Source organism: Dipodomys spectabilis, unplaced genomic scaffold (assembly GCF_019054845.1).
Source record: "Dipodomys spectabilis isolate Male_0828 unplaced genomic scaffold, ASM1905484v1 ptg000069l, whole genome shotgun sequence".
NCBI lineage: Eukaryota > Metazoa > Chordata > Mammalia > Rodentia > Heteromyidae > Dipodomys > Dipodomys spectabilis.
Genome location: NW_024870746.1, coordinates 11,726,187 through 11,742,918, shown reverse-complemented (window position 1 = coordinate 11,742,918; position 16,732 = coordinate 11,726,187). Strand labels below are relative to the sequence as shown.

At 36.3% G+C, this 16,732-nt stretch overlaps 1 protein-coding gene across 1 annotated transcript in view; it reads right to left on the bottom strand.

Moving 5' to 3' along the window:
* Positions 1–16,732, bottom strand: part of Aida (axin interactor, dorsalization associated) — a 34,514-nt gene that overhangs the window by 3,120 nt on the left and 14,662 nt on the right. Inside the window, exons 3-8 of the mRNA XM_042682272.1 lie at positions 14,252–14,305; positions 13,822–13,876; positions 9,632–9,695; positions 9,282–9,388; positions 4,137–4,259; positions 2,196–2,318 (exon numbers count right to left, since the gene is read on the bottom strand). Of these exons, the coding sequence (XP_042538206.1) occupies positions 2,196–2,318; positions 4,137–4,259; positions 9,282–9,388; positions 9,632–9,695; positions 13,822–13,876; positions 14,252–14,305 (526 nt within the window). The remainder of the gene's footprint in view (positions 1–2,195; positions 2,319–4,136; positions 4,260–9,281; positions 9,389–9,631; positions 9,696–13,821; positions 13,877–14,251; positions 14,306–16,732) is intronic.

The window sequence follows — 16,732 nt, the reverse complement described above, 5'->3', positions numbered from 1 at the left end:
GCCTCACATAAATGATCACTAGTGACCAATCCACAGCACCATATCCACAGAAGGGTGCTTTTTCTCTTTTCCCTCCCACAGCATAGTAGAGACATTTGGTTATTAAAAAAAAAAAAAACAACCCTCCATTTGAAGACAGCAAATCATATTTTTTAGTCTCATCAGCTAGGAAAACCATCTCCTTTGCACAATGATTGTGTCTGAACAAATGTGGAAGTGGCATATTTAAAACAATGTAAAAGCTCTAATGTTACCATCACTTTGACGAAGTTAAAAAAAAAATACCTTTTTTTTTCTTGCTCCTGGTATGCATAGCTTTCTACTCCATGAAATTGATAAGAATGAACTAAATGTGAAATGTGAATTTCCTAGAATAACTGAGAAGCTTATAAACATGAAAGTATGTTCATTAGTATTAATATTAACTAAAATCAAGTAACTATAACTTCAAAGATAGAGAAAAGGAATACACATATTAAAATATTAACATGTAAGTCAATTTATCAGGAAAGAATATAGCATAATAAAATTGAAAAGTTAGCCCACAAAACACTTGACCTTCTCCCCTTCATATCAGGAACATTTTTCAAAGCAATGGAGACAAGCAGAAAATTTAATATTTTTTAGTACTTTTAGGCATACTTCAATACTAAAAATGTCAACATTATTTAATGAGTGTATTAACACATTCTTCTAACAGTGACAAGCTCTGGTATATATCAGAAAGACTAAGACAGACGGCTGAGGCTGCCCACGGTTTGACTCAGATGAGCTGGGCCAACACTTGCACTTAATGAGGTTTTAGGTATGACTGCTGCTCTGGGGGCACTCAGAACCACTGTGGTGCCAGGAGCACTGTTGTTTTTTCATTTTTGCCAGTCCTGGGGCTTGAACTCATGGCCTGGGCACTGTCCCTGAACCTCTCTGTGCCCTACCACTTGAGCCACAACACCACTTCCAGCCTTTTCTGTTTATGTGGTACTGAAGAATTGAACCCAGGGCTTCATGCATGCCAGGCAAGCACTCTACTACTAAGCCACATTCCCAGTCTGTGCCAGGAGCACTGTAGATGGGTATCTGAGTGGCCAAGCACCAGATTAAGAGATGTGAAATATCAAATACTGTAATGTCAATTGCTTCAAAAGTTACTGGTCTCACCTTGTGTGTGGAGAGGGGAGGGGGGAGTTAAGTGGACAAGATATGAGACCTGTTGAAAATGGGGATTAAGTATTCAGGCCTAATTTATAATACTTCTGTAAATCAAAACCCACACTATTGTAATTTATTATAAAAATAGCAAATTATATAATTAAAAAAAAAGAATTCAAGCCTAGCAAAAGCGAAGGAGGCTCCCTTAGATATTATCTGTGCACTGGGGAGAATGAAGAGGAAATGGTCTGAGGATATTCCAAAATAATGCTAATTTGAGAAAAATCAAACTTATAAGTTTTTTTTTTTTCCCGTTGGTCATGGGGCTTGAATTCTGGGCCTGGGTGCTGTCCCTCAGCTCTTCAGCTCAAGGCTAGCGCTCTACCACTTGAGTCACAGAGCCACTTCCAGATTTTTCTGTTTATGTGGTGCTAAGGAATTGAACCCAGGGCCTCATGCATGCGAGGCAAGCGCTCTACCACTGAGCCACCTTCCCAACCCCAAACTTACAAGTTTTTTAACTGAGAAAATTAGTAATTGTGTTATCTAGTTTATAATCACAAACACTGTAATATAGTAAAGTGTTCCTTGTTAGGAAGGCCGTACTTAAATAACTTGATTTTTTTTTTTGGTGTGTATCTGTTGATATATGAATGAGGTTATTTTGTTTTCCAGGTGCCTATTTGGTCCCTGTTTGATATTTATTTCTGCCAGATACCAGCTGCTATGTCAATATGCGCACAATCCCAAAAGAGGGCTCTGTCCATCAGAGGCCAATGACGTCTTTTTGTTGTTATTGGTTGTGGGGCTTGAACTCTATGCCTGGATGCTGTCCCTGAGCTCTTCAGCTCAAGGAGAGTACTCTACCATGAGCCACAGAGCCACTTCCAGTTTTCCAGTGGTTTACTGGAGATAAGTGTTTCATGGACTTTCCTGCCCAGGCAGGCTTTGAACCACGATCCTCAGATCTCAGCCTTCTGAGTAGCTAGGATTACAGGTGTGAGCCACTGGCGCCTGGCTGAGGCCAATGACTTATGATTACAAACCTTTGGTTAATTTTTCAACATGCTTCTGGAGCTCAATATCCACATTAAAATGGACATATGTGTCTTCTTTTCTTGAAGCCACAGGGGTATCTTGCACAGGAGTTAAATCTATGCCATTCAAATCTAGAGAGAAACAGAAGTTTCTGCTTAGGAGTCCTGGCATTGCAGACTGCACAGTTATGTTTCTGACAAAGGCCTGGTGAGAGCTGAAAGGCAATTCTCAAGCTAACAGAACTCCCTAGCTGGTGTAAGCAGGGGTCTGGGAGCTCTTGATATCCACTGGGGTAGGTGGAGGGAGGTGAGCAGAGAGGATGAGAAACCTTATGGAGGTGAGGAAGGTTTGCCGGGGCCAGGTGGAAAATGAAGTTTGTGGAAGACAAAGCTTGATGTTTATGGTTAAAAGTTGAAAGGAAGTTTCTGCTTTCCTGGGGAATAGACCATTCAATGTGCAATAAAAATTTAGAATGTATATAATACGCCACAATGTGGTTCCTGTCCCTATTTTCCAGCCTTAATCCAGAAAGGCCTTTGAATCTAACATCAGAATTTCCCTGTAGTATTCAAGTCAAATGGACATGAGAGCTGCCAAGGAAGCTCTTTCATCAGCGAACAAAATTATATATATAAACTAAATACTGGTTTATGTCCACAGCCACCAGATGGTATTCTAAGTTATTATGGTTTTAATTTTCTAAATCCAGAAATCCCAGTTTAGTTCAATTCAACATGGCTTCTCTAAATACTTAGTATTTATGTATTATTCATCAGAGCTGTCATAGGGAACTTAAAAAGAATTTAGTATATTTATTTTAATTCTCAGAGATATTCACACAAAAAATTTCAGTTCAAGATGCAAAGGTAACAATATACACATTATCATTACTTTTTTGTTTTACAGTGTATATTTCTGAATGAGCTATACAGGTTTTTTAAATGGCCTACCAAACAATGTATATTTTCCCAATGAATACTTATCTGATAATTGGTAACATCAAAAGTTAAATATCAGTTATAGTTCTGTTGGTGGTAATCTTTTTTTTTGTTTGCCAGTCCTAGGGCTTGAACCCAGGGCCTGGGCACTGTCCCTGAGCTTCTTTTGCTCAAGGCTAGCACTCTACCACTTAAGCTACAGCACCACTTTTGGCTTTTTCTGTTTACTGAGGAATCGAACCAAGGGCTTCATGCATGCAAGGCAAGCACTCTAACACTAAGCCACATTCCCAGTCTGGTAATAATCTTTACATATTAAAATCTTTTACTATGACTTAATTCCTTTTTTATTTTTATTTTTTTAGTGCCAGCCCTGGGAATTGAACTCAGGACCTGGGTTCTGTCTCTGAGCTTTTTTGCTTAAGGCAAGTGCTTTACCACTTGAGCCACAGCTACACTTCTGGCTTTATGGTGGTTAATTGGAGATAAAAAGTATCACAGACTTTCCTGCACAGGCTGGATCTTCAGATCTCAACCTCCTGAGTTACAGGCATGAGTCATAGAAACCTGGCTTCCCTTTTCTTTTAATCAATATCAAAAACTCACAGATTTGAATTTATGACTAATAAAAGTACCATTTAATTTCAGCCCATTTGTCTCAAATCGTAAGTTAAAGTAAATCATTTGCACCAACAGTACAGTTATTACTTGGTAATTATATGGTAACTTTATCATTAATGATCTAATCATTATTCTTAATCTTATTAAGTCTTTCTTTTGAGGCAGTGCCTCAGAAACAAAACAAAATTGGGTATAAGTTATAAACAGGAAAATATTTTCAGTAGATCTCTGAGAGGTGTTCAATGGAAGAGTGGTCATCTTTTATAGGGATTTTGTTTCATTGTAGAATTAATTAAGATATCATATAAAAATGAAAAAGAATCCAAAAGGAGAGTAGAACCTAGCATAAAACTTGCTGGGGGGGAGGAATATAGATAGAATGTTATTTACCTTTTACACTAACTGTAATATAGGGATCAATACACTGCCCAGCGTCTTTTAGACCAATTTTCTCAATTCTGATAGTGAGTAATGTCATTCCAGGTTCTGATGGCAATCTGGGTAATAAAGTACCTGGCAACAGAGAAACAACAATAAATGTTAGCTCTACCAATAATTTCATAGTAAATATTTTAACAAGCAGAAAAGATACAGACTTGCTCTTAAATAAGTAGCCAGACATTATATATTTTGGTTTCCAAAAGTCCCAAACACTTGCTCTTATTCACTTCAGAAAAATATTAAATTACAAGCAAGATAAATCTGAAATTCCATACCTCAAAACACCATATAGTAGATTTATTAATTCAAGCTTGTTAAAAAGTCAAATTATAGTCAGGCACTGGTAGCTCATGCCTGTAATCCTGTAATTATTTAGGAGGTTGGATCTGGATATCATGGTTCAGATCTACCCTGGAAAGTCTGTAAAACTCTTTTTTCCAACAAACTACCAGCATCCAGGTCCTGAATTCAAGCCCTACGATTGGCACACACACAAAAAAATTCAATTCATTCAAGGAAGTCCAATTATGAATTACTACAAAATTGATAATATACTCCCATAATACATTCCATGAACTTAAATTTTATACTTTAATATGAAGAACAAAAACAGGAAAAGTCTTTAAGACATTTGTTATACTATCCTAAAGCTTGAGAGATTTCATATCAGAGTTATTAATAAATCTTTCAGTTGCTACTAATAATATATATATACTTTAATACTTGTGGTTAATTGTTGAATTTTAGTAAAATTTTCTATTCTTTTCCTCATCCTGTATGATTGATTCTCTCAGAATTAATACTACAGAGTATCACATAAAATCCTAAAACCAATTTGTATGTTTGAAATCTTCTCTATACACAAATTGAAAAATTTAAAACTAAAGGCCCATCCAGAATGAGATGAGAACTACCCCACCTCTCCAAAATGGTATAAAATAAGAAATAACTGTAGAGTTTGTGTCTTTCAACAAGATGAAAACAAAAGCTGAAGCTGGGCACTGGTGGCTCCTACCTATAATCCTAGCTACTCAGGAGGCTGAGATCTGAGGATCGCAGTTCAAAGCCAGTCCCAGAAGGAAAGTCCATGAAACTCTTATCTCCAATTAACCATCAGAAAACCAGAAGTGACTGTGGCTTAAGTGTTAGAGCACTAGCCTTGAGCTGAAGAGCTTAGGGACAGTGCCCAGGCCCAGAGTTCAAGACCCATGACCGACCAAAAAAGAAAAAAAAAGAGAGAGAGAGAGAGAGCTGATTTTAATCCAGTATGTACATAACATGTCAAACTACAGAAGGATTGCAATTTCCAGGCAGAAAAGTTCATGAGATTCCATCTCAATAAAATAATCTAGCCACAGTGATTCATAATCTTCCCAGATACAGAAGACATGATCTGTCTAATACAGGCAGATCATGGTTCAGGCATGTATCAAGGTAGGAGGGCAAGACTTTATCTCAAGAATAATCATTGTGAAAAAGGGCTATGAGTGTGCTCTATTGTATAGTGCCTGCCAAGCAAGTTCAAGGCTCCCAGTTCAAACCTTAGTACTGGTCAAAGAACAACAAAACAAAAAAGGAAGTGGAAAGCATCACCTATCACCAATATACTAAACCACACAAGAAAGAATATCAGGGATTGAAGATAAGGTCTAGCAAGTACTATATTAGGATAGCAATACAGAAAAAAAAAAAAAACAAGTCAGAAGACAACTTTCAAGGACACTGGAGTAATACCAAGAGATTAAACTGAAGAATTTCTGCAAGAACTGAGATAGAAACTAAACCACAGGAAATTTATTGAATGGAATTATAGGAGAACATTTTCCATATCCAGGAAAAGACTCAGATGCATATAGAATCCTAAATAGACTACCAGAAAAGAAAATATCACATTATATTTCAAGTGTGAAATCTAGAGACCAAAGAGAAGATACTGAAAGCTGAAAGTGAAGAATGTCAACCTAACTTTCAAAGGTAAAAATATCAGTTTTACATTAGACTTCTTAGCAGAAACTTTTTCTTTTTTCTTTTTCTATAGAAACTTGGAAAACTAAGAAAGCATGGGTTGACATATTTCAAGCCCTTGAGAATCAAGACCGGCCAATTAAGAGTATTATATCCAGGTTCATTATCTTTTAAAATCCAAGGAGAAATGAAGACAAATATAAACTATAACAATTCATAACCAATAAGTAAGAATTGAAAACAACACTTAAAGGAATCTTTCATAGATCTCAGGAAAGAGGCAATTTCACAAAAGAAATTAGGAAAGAATACATTATGATCAATTAAAAAAACCAGCAACCTCTAAACCTGCAAAGAGCAAAAGAAGAAAACAAATAGATACAACTCTTTCTTATACTCTCTGCTACTCCTGATCTTCTACCGCTAAATCTTTCTGAGCAACTAAACACATACCTAAAAGTAGATTAGCTGAACAGTATTTACTCTTGGTATTTGTTTTTTGTTATTTACTTTGTTTAAATTCACTCTTTCTCTTCCCTCCTTCTTGATCATTGGTGTTGCCCTGTTTCTTTTATATTTGTGTTATGCCTATACCTACTCATTTCCAACTTCACCTTCACTAATGTTCTAATCCTACACAACTTATTTTTTTTCCTACTTATCTTACTTCATCTACTTATTAACCTCTCCCATAGGGCTTAGCTTTCCACCCTATGTAACAAATGACATAGAACTATTCCAACAGGACTACCCTCTCTATTTCCTTACTACAATCTTGGTTAAGGAACATGAAAGCTGTTCATCAATAGAGGAGTACAGACAAGGAAAGAGAAATAGACTATTGAGGGGTAGGTACTTGAGGGAAGGGACTGAGCTAACAAGGAGGATGAAGGAGGTTGGTTACCATCAAGACATAATTTACACCTATGAAACTAAAACAATGAAACCTGTAGAGATTGTTTTAGGAAGAGGGGAAAGCACGAGGGAGAGTGACTGAGGAATACATTGTAATGGTGTGGGAATGTTACCATGAAATCTTCTCCCCTGGGCTGGGAAGGTGGTTCAGTGGTAGAGCGCTTGCCTTGCATGCATGAGGCCCTGGGTTCGATTCCTCAGCACCACATAAGCAGAAGGAAAAAAAAAAGCCGGAAGTGGCACATGGCTCAAGTGGTAGAGTGCTAGCCTTGAGCTGAAGAGCTGAGGGACAGCGCTCAGGCCCAGAGTTCAGGCCTCACGACCAGACCAAAAAAAAAAAAAAAAAACCAGCAAGAAATCTTCTCCCCTATGACTAATGTAAGAAAATTAAGAAAAAAAAAAATCTATCTTCAGTGGTATACAACTTGTGGGTGGGGACAGGAGAGAGCAATTGGGAGAGAGTGAAGGGGTGACATTGACCAAAAAGAAATGTATTCATTACCTAACCTATGTGTCTGTAACCCCTTCTGTACATGACCTTTATCATAACAATTTAAAAAAACAGAAACATATGGAAGATGTATCATTATCTCAATTTACAGATGATGAGGAGAGGATAAGAGCCTCCACTAAATTGGCATTATGAAAGGTTATCATGTAAATGCTTTATATTTAAGGCCTTCTTTAATCTTCATAGAGACGCTACAAGCTAGGCATGGTCATTTTCTCATTTCAGATAGTAATGTGTGTAGTGTAACTCAACTAGTGCCTGGCAGAAATTAAGACTTCTGCTCATTCAACCATACACTGTTCATACTACAAATGTTTCCTCTCCAAGGAGTCTTAAGAACAGTGGAATATTACTTTACTTATGAACTCATCTGAATGACACACATACTGAATTCAACTACATTGTAAAGCATAGTCTATCCTAAAATTCCTCACAGTATTACAGCATCTTGCTACACTTCCTAAAGTGACCTAGTTTTCCAGAAAGAACAGTGCAGAAGCAGGTGTGGTGATGCATGCCTGTGATCTCAGCAGTCCAGAGGCTAAGGAAGAATGATCACCAGCTTGTGCTACAAAACCACACTGTTTCCAAAACCGTATTAAAAAATAGTGCACTAAGAACAGAAGAGAATAAAGAAGTAACTGTGAAAACCAAAAATTTTACCCAGGGTCCTTGTAAGATTATTTATTGAGACCCTTATAAAGACCCACAAATAAAAAGGCTTGCTGTATATTCGCTGTTTCCCTTAAACAAGGGAACTTAAGTAGTATATGTTCTTCCTGGTAATGATTTTAATAATCATAATTTGACTAATTAAAGGACTTAGGATAATATATATTAAAGGAACCTAGAAGTTAGCCTAGAAGACTTTAACATGGCCTGTTTGTAAGGCTGGCCTGGGCTGCCATTTGGGATTTTGGATTTGAGAAAGGTTCCCTTCATTCTCTTATAATAGTACAACGTCTAAACCATTGGTGCAAATGATATGGTTTTCGGTTAATAACTGATTTCCTTGTGGAGTTTGGAATTTTGGCCTATGGTAGGCAGAGGGTGCTAGTATTTCACAGGAGTTGTCACAACCTGTCACTGGGGGAATGAAACACATCTTATGGAACTCCACTGGGAGAGGTCTCTTGGAAACTCATACTGGTTTCCTCTGGACTTCACCCAAGTGCCTTTCCCCCTTGCTAATTCTGTTGTGTTTTCTCCTAATAATTCACAGCTGTGAGTACGACATACACTTAGTCTTGTGAGTCCTAGCCATTCAGTGATGATGTGGGTGGTTTTGGGGATCCCTGACACAGGTGATGTTTCTACACTATATACTTAAGTAGCTACTACCAGCAATCTGCTTAAGATTTTGTGGCCTCTTTAGGATACTAAAGCTGTGGATTTAATTCCCAAAGGCTCTGTTGGGTTGGGGTTATCAGCAAGAAGGGGAAGGATGAAATTGTTGAAATTATTTTGAAGGAAGGAGGTAGATAAGGGAGAGTAACAGAGGGGAATGACATTGTATGCATCTATGACAATGTCGTAAGGAACTCTCTTTCGTTATATAATTACTGTATGCTAATAAAATTGTTTAAAAGAAACAAAAAAAGACTGCAGGGCCTCTGGAGTTTTATTCTCCACTAGTGAGTAATCAGTTCCAAGTACCTTGACCTTTGATGAAACAATAAATATTCTTTCTAAGTAATACTCACCGGGAACTCGGGCAGGAAAAGAATCAGGAGACCCTGCTCCAGCACCACCTTCTTCTTCATCTTCTTCAAATTCCAAATTCTCTTCTTCACCAGGTGCTAAAATTCTTCTATTTAAAAAAACATAATAAGCTATAATACTCAATATGTTAGTAAAGCCTCATAGCTACTCGTTTTCCAGGAAAGATACTGAAGGTTTTAAACAGTTGATGTATTGGTATCAATGGCTCTATTGTAATAATTGTTACCACTAGTATCAATCATACAAATGCCATCAAAATTTGATATTAAAGAAGTATTTTAAAAAAGTTATAGATGATAAAATGAGAAGACAATATGGACATTTATTTTACCTTAATGGTACAGGCTGAACATCAAATGGAAATTCTTTATTATATGTAAGAATATTCTTTAGTACTAGAATAAAAAGATAAGTAAATATAAATTCTTCCATTAATTAAAACCAAATACTGCATCTTAAATGGCTAATTTTAGCCATTTTTACTATGTATACACTCTCCCTTTTCTCCCCCACCCCCACTTCTCTTTGAAGGTCTTAGAAAATGAATTCCCACACAGTACAAGTAGAGAAGGAGAATACCTCCTCTCTGTGAGACTTTAATTAAGACTGACATAAAAAAAAATGACAACTGGGGAAATACATGAACACATGCTTTTCTGTCTTGAATCAATCTGTCCTCGATAACATCCTATAGGCCAGTCTGGTAGCAGCCAAGTTATAATTTTTGTCTTCCATTTATGATTAAATTTATTATGAAATACATTTATGTATTTACATATGTAGACACATAGAGTGGGATTTACCTTCAAGAGAAGTCTTCACACATGACATTATGTCCTGGCTGTGATCTATATTCTAATGGCTATATTCTGGCACATAAGCTTAGAGAAATATGTTTTACAATGCTATTTATATCTGGAGAAATACATTAAGTATGTAATTTAGTGTCTCATTTCTGGCCTTCTGTATTCCTAGTAATTACCTGCAATCACATCAAGGCAAACTCACAGTATTAACAAGCTACCCAAAAGGGATCTGTGGTACTCAACTTATTTAACCTTTCATTTTGAAGTCCTGCAGTTTAAAGCTAAAAGAGAAAGTGTTGTCATTAGCAAAACTCAGTTGAGAGGAATTATCTGAGTGTTTGGCATATCGCTGCTACACTTAAAAAAACCCAAACAAACACTGTCAATTGGTGAAAGATCTTGTGAGACAATAGGAGAAAGAGTTGAAGACTTTTATAGGAAGAGATAATAAATACCCAAGGATAGTTTATAACCTTTATAGTTACCCTTGTAAGTATCTGTAATTTTTTTTTCCTTTTGACAATGCTAAGCGTTGAAACGAGACACTTGTGAATTCAAGGCAAGCGTTCTACCTCCCGGTCTCACCCTTGGGCCTCTGTAAGATTCTCAAATTTTGTTTGTAACCAACAAAGCTGCTGGAAAATAGTGACTAAATAAGAAACCAAACTTCTTTTTAGTTATTTTTTGTGATCTACAGTTGTAATATGTATGTGTGTGTGTGTTTGTGACCTACAGTTGTAGTGTGTGTGTGTGTCACTGAGGATGGAACCCAAGGCCTCTCATATGCTAGGCAAGAGTTCTACCACTGAACTACACTCCCAATCCTACAGTTGTAATCTTTCATTTAAAGGCACCAATGTGCTTTTCTCAAAATAATCTTATGCGTAGCTAGTCATAAAAGCGATGGATCATGATTCTGTTTACATAAAATGCTCAGAATAGGCAAATTTATAGACAGAAATTAAATTAATGGTTGACTAGAGCTGGTAATTGGAGGCTTTCAGGGTGGGATGAGAAAAAAATGACTGATTGCTAATGGGTACAGGGTTTCATTTTGTGGTGATGAAATATGTCCTAAAATAGCTGGTTATGATTACATAATTGTCAAAATACAAAACAATAAACTATACTTTAAATGGATAAACTGTATAGTATGTGAATTATATCTCAATAAAACAAGGTGTTATGAAAATAATCTTACAAAAAGAGAAAAATTATCTTATATGAAGTATTTTTACTACCTTTTTCGAAAGTCATCAAGTTAAATTGTAGACACAAGAAAATGTGTTTAGGGGCTGGGAAGGTGGCTCAGTGGTAGAGCGCTTCCCTTGCCTTGCATGCATGAGGCCCTGGGTTCGATTCCTCAACACCACATAAGTAGAAAAAAAAAGCCGGAAGTGGTGCTATGGCTCAAGTGGTAGTGTGCTAGCCTTGCGCTGAAGAGCTGAGGGACAGTGCCCAGGCCCAGAGTTCAGGCCCCATGACCGGACCCGCCCCCCCCCAAGAAAAAAAAAAAAATGTGTTTATAACAAATAAAAATTTGGCCGAGCGCAGGTGGCTCACACCTATAATCCTAGCTACTCAGGAGGCTGAAATTTGAGGATCGTGATTCAGAGCCACCCCAGGCAGGAAAGTCCCTGAGACCCTTATCTTCAAGAAACCACCAGAAAACCAGAAGTGGCGCTGTGGCTCAAGTGGTAGAACACTTGCCTTGGGTTGAAAAACATAGGGACAGAGCCCAGGCCCAGAGTTCAAGCCCCATGACTGACAAAAATAAATAAATAAAAATTTGTAAAACATGTTTTATTATTTGATTGACATTCTTATTTATACTGTAAATATATAAAATTTATTTTGAATATAGAATTATATATCTTGTAACAAAAAGTTTATGAGCTGAATTATATAAAGCAACCAAAACTATTAAAATGACAGTTCAGCTGGGTGCCAGTGGCTCATGCCTGTAACCCTAGCTACTCAGGAGATCTGAGGATTGAGATCTGAGATCTGAGGATTGTGGTTCAAAGCCAGCCCGGGCAGGAAAATCTGTGAGACTCTTATCTCCAAGAAACCACCAGAAAACCAGAAATGGTTCTGTGGCTCAAGTGGTAGAGCACTAGCCTTGAGCTGAAGAACTGAAAGACATTACCCAGGCCCAGAGTTCAAGCCCTATGATCAACAACAACAACAAAAACAATACTAAAATAAAATAAAATAACAGTTCACCATAATTCTGGCTATATGAGGAACAGTGTTTAGAAGAGACAAAATATGATAACAACTTTAGAAAAGCCACCAGAATCACAACAAATATGCTATGTGTTCTGATTTTTTTTTGTTGCTTTTCTCTACTACCCAAACAATAGAAATCAGATCCCTTGCAGCTTAGACTCTGGGTCCCTCCTTTGTGGCCTCTGCCTGTAATTACATTCACAGTTCAACAGCTCAATAACAGAAGTCTACCTTTCTTGAACTTCCTATAAACAGGTTAAAAATTGGCAGTCTGGGGAATTTTCATGAATAGTCTCTTCAGTTCTTTTACTTCTTATCCAAGGCATGGACACCTGTCCTGAGGTATCCTGAGATTCAGGCTATTCAGCTACTAAGGGCTGAGGTAAAGAGTAAATAAAATATATTCTTCCCTATTTACATAAATAAGTTTAAAGTGTACAATCTACTCTCAATGTTATAATCACCTCTGTATGGGGATCCATATTGCAAACATATCTCCCAAGAGAGCATTTCTTTAAACAAGCAAGAAGGCTTTATTTGGTATTGTCCTAACCACCAAAAAATTTGAACTCCTTAGTTTAAGAAGTTTGTAAGAAGAGAGAAGAAATTGAGAAAAAGAGTAAATATTTTGTAGTGTTGTCTTCACAGGGAGTCTGTTGTTTCCAAAGAAGCATAATGTGAATGGCATGGACAACTATAACTTTATATTCTCCACTCTATTCTACTGTAAATGTCTGTCATAGTAGGTATAGTCTTATAAAAGCCATCAAGACAAAATAAAGGCTATTTATGTATTTAGTGCTAGACCTGGGGTTTGAACTCAGCTTGGGTGCTATCCCTGAGCTTTTTGGATCAAGGTAGTGTTCTACCACTTGAGCCTCAGTGCCACTTCCAGCATTTGGTGATTAATTGGAGATAAGTGTCTCACACACCTCACACACCTTCTGGTCCGGGCTGACTTCAAACCATGATCCTCAGTTCTTAGCCTCTTGAGCAGCTAGGATTACAGGCATGAACAATGGATGCCCAGCTTAGTTATTTTTGTATGCTACTACTGGAGCTTGAATTCAAAGCCTCAGGCTCTTGTTCAGCTTTATCTCTCATGTTTAGTGTTTTACCACTTAACCCACATCTCTACTTTCAGGGTTTTTTTTTCTGGTAAATTGGAGATAAGAGCCTGCTTGGGCTGATTTTGAGTTGCAGTTCTCAGATCTCAGCATCTTGAATTGCTAGGCTTATAGGCATGAGCCACTGGTATCCAGCAAAGCTAATATATACTTCAATTAATACAACCTCATACGTTCTATAAATGAAGGTAAAATCCATATGATAGTTACTATGAATATTGTAGGAATTAAAAGAGCACCAAAAAGATCATATAGGACTACATACTAAGAGAAGTGAGTCTAATTACCATCACTGCTAGTGATAAGGAACCATTTTCCTAAAGTAGTACCACTAAAAAATATAAGATTAAACTTACTTGGTTCTAGCTTCTTCAGGTCCTCCAGTTTAAATTCTTCTTGGGACTGTGTGGACTGAATTTAAGATATGCACATTATATCTTTTTACTACAAAGATTTCAGTGTATTCTATGGTGTTTAAATAATAAGAACCAAATAGTCAAAATGAGTCTATTTCTTGAGTTCAAAGTAGATAATGAAAAAAAATTTTTTTTTTTTTTGCTTTTGAATTCTTGGAACGTTCAGGCTAAAAGTAACAGAAAAAAAACTAAAGTTATATCTTTTATTTCTAAAGCTTATAAAATATAAGTGATATAATTTAAGCATGAGTTCAATGGATGAATTCTTATTGCTATAGAACCCTAATAGCGCTTTGGGCACTAATGTCTATAATGTTTTATCAAAATAATTATTCTTCTTGTGTTAGAAAAAGAAAAACAAAATATCTACCTGTAAAGCTGCACTTCGCAATTCCAAGCATGTTGCAATTTTGCCTATGGTTTTCTGTAGGAAAAAAAGTTATAATTACAAAATTATTATAATTGCCTGTAGTTACAATCAAGTTAATTTTTGTTTTGTTTTTGGAGTGGGGGGGTCGGTCATGGGGTGTGAACTCAGGGCCTGGGCACTGTCCCTAAGCTTTTTCACTAAAGGCTAGCGCTCTACCATTTTAAGCCACAGTACCACTTCTGGTTTCTAGTAGTTAATTGGAGATTAAGAGTCTCACAGACTTTGTTGTTTGGGCTGGTTTTGAGCCGTCATCCTCAGATTTCAGCCTCCTGAGTAGTTAGGATTACAGGCATGAGCCACTGGTACCTGGCACAAAGTTAATTTAAACTGACAAAAAGGTCTATAATGCATTTGAACAAGTTAAATCTTATTTCTACCACCTTGCAGACTTTAGAGAAATAGGAGACAAAGGGCTGAAGAAGAGACATTGAACTTGTATTCTCTTCTGATCTCTCATGACAGATCAATTCTAAGTCAAGTTTGCATTGGTTAACAACTTTGGGTACAACTTAAAGAGCAATGAATACAACTGTTATGAAAAGGCATATGGAGGTTCCTCAAAACAGAGCTACTACACAATCCAGCATTCTACTCCTAGGTATATTAGGCAAAACAAATGAAATCAGTATGTCTGAAGAGACATCTATACTCTCACACTCATTGGCAACACAACTGCCATAAAATGGAAACAATTAAAGTGCCCATCAACTGATGAATGGATAAAGAAAATATGTACACTTATACAATGGAACACTATTCAGCCAGTATCTAAAAAAGAAATCCCAACATTTCCAAAAACAGAGATGGAACTGGAGATGATTATATTAAGTAACAAGTCTTAAGAGGTTGCAGAAGAATGGAGGGAACAAAGATTGAATAATGGGTACTAGTACTAGTTACAGGTAGAAAGCAGCACAAAGTCTGGTGTGCCACAGCACTGGATGACTCTGAATAACAATGTACATTTCAAAATGTAATAAATTTTTGGAAGTTGTTAATATAAGGAAAAGATAAACCACTGAGTAATGTTTAACTTGATTGAAATGTTAAACAATGTATTCATCTGTCAAAATATCATTGTCTCATTCATATACTTAATTATTGTTTTTAATCTATCAGTTAAAAAGTAATTTAAAAATAATAGCAAGAAACTTTCTAAAAAGAAAACAATGAAAGAGAACTTCTTAACATGTTCCCTCTCAAACTTCATGTGTTTTCCTCCATAAAGCCTGAAATGAACCAAAAGATTTAAATGCACAGTGGTGTGATACTTTTATGGTATTAAGGAAAACCAGTATTTATAATGGACAGTAGCAAAAATGGATGTTAATGGTAGGTTATAGTCCTTGCCTTTAATAAGCTAATTTCTTTTATTACATGAGAAAAGACACATACAGAATCAAGTAATGGAAATCAAAGACACTCATTTCTATAAAATTCAACAAAGTCCTTCTATTTACATATACTAAAGAAACAGAGTAAGATTTAGTTTTAGGAATTAAATCCCAAAGACTAGAAGGATTTCTAAAATTTAAGGAGGTTAGAAAACTATCAGGGCTTCAAGCTCAAGCAGAATAGGTAAGAAAAGTAAACTGATCATCTAGGAATCTGTAACTGTTTTACCAATAGGTACATGGGAGGTTTCTGAACAGGACTTGGTTAGATCTGTCATTAATGAAGACTATTGTGAACTGATCTGATTGTGTACTATTCATGATCCCAGCTATTTGGGAGTTTGAGGCAGGAGGGACAATTCGGGACCAGCCTGGAAAACAGCAAGATTATCTCAAAAATAGGAGAAAAAAAAAAAAAAAAGAGACTGTCATCAGAAAAGTATACAAAGCAGATATAGGAAGAGATTAATAAAAGAAATGATCAGGGAAGGGAGCTGAATTTTATATTTTCCAAAAAAGGTATTTCTTAGATGTTGTTAGAAACAAATCCTGACTAGTAAAGTATGTATCTACAATGTTCTCAATGTCTGACCAAGGGAATCTTTCAAAAAAATGGCATATTTTTCTAACTGTACTGATAAAGTTGCAAAAGATCAGTAAACTAGACTTGGTAGGTTTCTCATTGGTTATTTTTTCTGGGCAGTAAATGAGCGGTCAGGTAGTAGGGCAAGTATAGCATCTATAAAAACAGCTGGACAGTAACTCAAACCAAACCACTAGTAGCAAGATATACTTCCCAGCCAAGGAATAAGGAACAACATTTAACCATATCTACAACATTTAAAAATTCTGCTTAATTCAAATTTAAAAGTTTATAAAATGCCCAATTTTATTCCAAAAATTTGCATGAAAATTAATTTGTACATACTAAATGCAAAAAGTATTTAATATACTCCTAGACTTATCACCCTCTGAAACATCTGTTCTGTATATCAGTATTTTCTTAATAAAATGTAATATCCTCATA